The sequence below is a fragment of the Priapulus caudatus genome, unplaced genomic scaffold (genome assembly GCF_000485595.1).
Source record: "Priapulus caudatus unplaced genomic scaffold, Priapulus_caudatus-5.0.1 Scaffold568, whole genome shotgun sequence".
Taxonomy (NCBI): domain Eukaryota; kingdom Metazoa; phylum Priapulida; class Priapulimorpha; order Priapulimorphida; family Priapulidae; genus Priapulus; species Priapulus caudatus.
Genome location: NW_014577629.1, coordinates 199,129 through 201,203, shown reverse-complemented (window position 1 = coordinate 201,203; position 2,075 = coordinate 199,129). Strand labels below are relative to the sequence as shown.

Genomic DNA, 2,075 nt, shown 5'->3' with positions numbered 1-2,075 from the left:
GAGAGAGAGAGAGAGAGAGAGAGAGAGAGAGAGAGAGAGTGAGAGAGAGAGGTAGAGCGCGCGCGCTTACGTGACCACTCTGCTGCATACAGCACACCTCTCTGCTCTCTACAGTCGCACGGCGGTCTGTTCTCGCTCCTGGACGACGAATGCCTGCGACCCGGTGACGCCAGCGACGACACGTTCCTCGACACGATCGCGGCGACGTTCGGCGGCCACCCGAACGTCGACACGCGCCGCGCGACGCGCTGCCTCAACGACAAGTCGCTGCCGCGCGACTGCTTCCGTATCCGCCACTACGCCGGCCCGGTACGTATGCGGGAGGGGGTCAGAGAGAGGTCATGCGGGGGTCAGGGAGGGGAGTCAGGGAAGGGTCAGAGAGAGGTCAGGCAGAGATCATGCGGCGGTCAAGCAGGGGTCAAGGAGGGATTACATAGGGATCTGGAGGAGTCATACAGGGGTCAGGGAGTGGTCACGCTGAAGTCAGGGAAGGTAGATCTGAGCTGTCAGCAGATATAATCCCACAAGCGCCATCTACCCGCAGACGCGTAACCCTACCAGCCCCACCTGGCGGCACAGACGGACGAACTAGCGCTGCGTGTTTTCCAGGTGACGTACAACGTGACTGGATTCCTGGACCGGAACAACGACCTGCTGTACCGGGATCTATCCCAGGCGATGTACTCGTGCGGGTTATCCCTGCTCAAGCTGCTCTTCCCGGAGGGAAACCCCTCACGCGCGTGCCTTAAACGTCCCTCCACGGCTGGCTTCCAGCTAAAGGTGAGAGCCACACACACGCACGCACGCACGCACGCACGCACGCACGCACATGTATACATGCATACACACTCACGCACACCCATGCACGCTCGCGCATACACACGCGCCCGCATACACACGCACAAACACACATGCACAAACACATACACGCATACATACGCACGCACGCGCACACACGTACGGGTGCATGCCCGAACACGCACACACACGCGCGCGCACACATCCGCACACTCGCACGCACGCATGGACGGACCCACACACACGTACTGCACACACACACACACGCACACGTACGTGCACACACACACACACACACCACACACACACACACACCGTACACACGACACACACACGCACACACACACACACCACACACACACACACACACTACGGCACACACGACACACACAACCACACACACCACACACACACACGTCACACACAACACAATACACACACACACGCACACATACACACACACGCCACACACGTACACACAACACACACACACACACCACACTCACACACACACACGATACACACACACCTACACACACACACACACACACAGCACGACGCACACACACACACCACACACAAACATGCAAAGCACGCACACACCAGCATGCACGCACGCACGAATGCTCTTGTGTTTGTCTAATTCGACGAAGCGCTCTCTCTTGTTCTTCGCAGAATTCCATGAACGCTCTGATTGCGGAACCTGCAGTCGAAAGAACCCGAACTACATCCGCTGCATCAAGCCGAACAACGGCAAGAACGCCAAGATGTTCGATGATGACCTCGTGCGACACCAGGTCCGCTATTCTAGGGTGAGTCACCAAGGTCAACAAGGTCATCGTCTCTACGGTCACGGTCGCCCACTTCAAGGTCACCTCTCCTCTTCTAAGTTTACGTGTCTCTCTCTCGGAGTTCACCGCGTCCCTCTCTAAGGTTACTGTTTACCGTCCAAGGTCATGGTCTGCTGTTTCTAAGGTCACGATCGTGGCCCCCTGCCTGCCTCCCTTCCCTTCCTCCCTTCTCTCTCCCCCTTCCCTCTTCCTCCTTCCCTCCCGTCTCTCCTCCTCCTCCTCCTCTCTCCCTCCCTCCTTCCTCCTCCCTCCCCTCCTTCTCTCCCTCCTTCCTTCCTCTCTCCTTCCTCCTCCCTCCCTCCTCCTCCTCTCCTTCCTTCCTCCTCTCCCTCCTTCCGTCTCTCCTCCTCCCTCCCTCCTTCTCTCCCTTCCTTCCTCCTCCTTCCTCCCTCCCTTCCTCCTCCCTCCTTCACCTCCCACTCCTCC

At 58.4% G+C, this 2,075-nt stretch overlaps 1 protein-coding gene across 1 annotated transcript in view; it reads left to right on the top strand.

Annotated features, from left to right (window-relative positions):
• Positions 1 to 114: 114 nt before the first annotated feature.
• The window catches only part of LOC106811723 (unconventional myosin-Ib-like), a gene marked incomplete at its 5' end in the record, with an annotated part of 21,533 nt that continues 19,572 nt past the window's right edge, over positions 115 to 2,075 (top strand). Inside the window, 3 exons of the mRNA XM_014815430.1 lie at positions 115 to 309; positions 610 to 780; positions 1,452 to 1,693. Of these exons, the coding sequence (XP_014670916.1) occupies positions 115 to 309; positions 610 to 780; positions 1,452 to 1,693 (608 nt within the window). The remainder of the gene's footprint in view (positions 310 to 609; positions 781 to 1,451; positions 1,694 to 2,075) is intronic.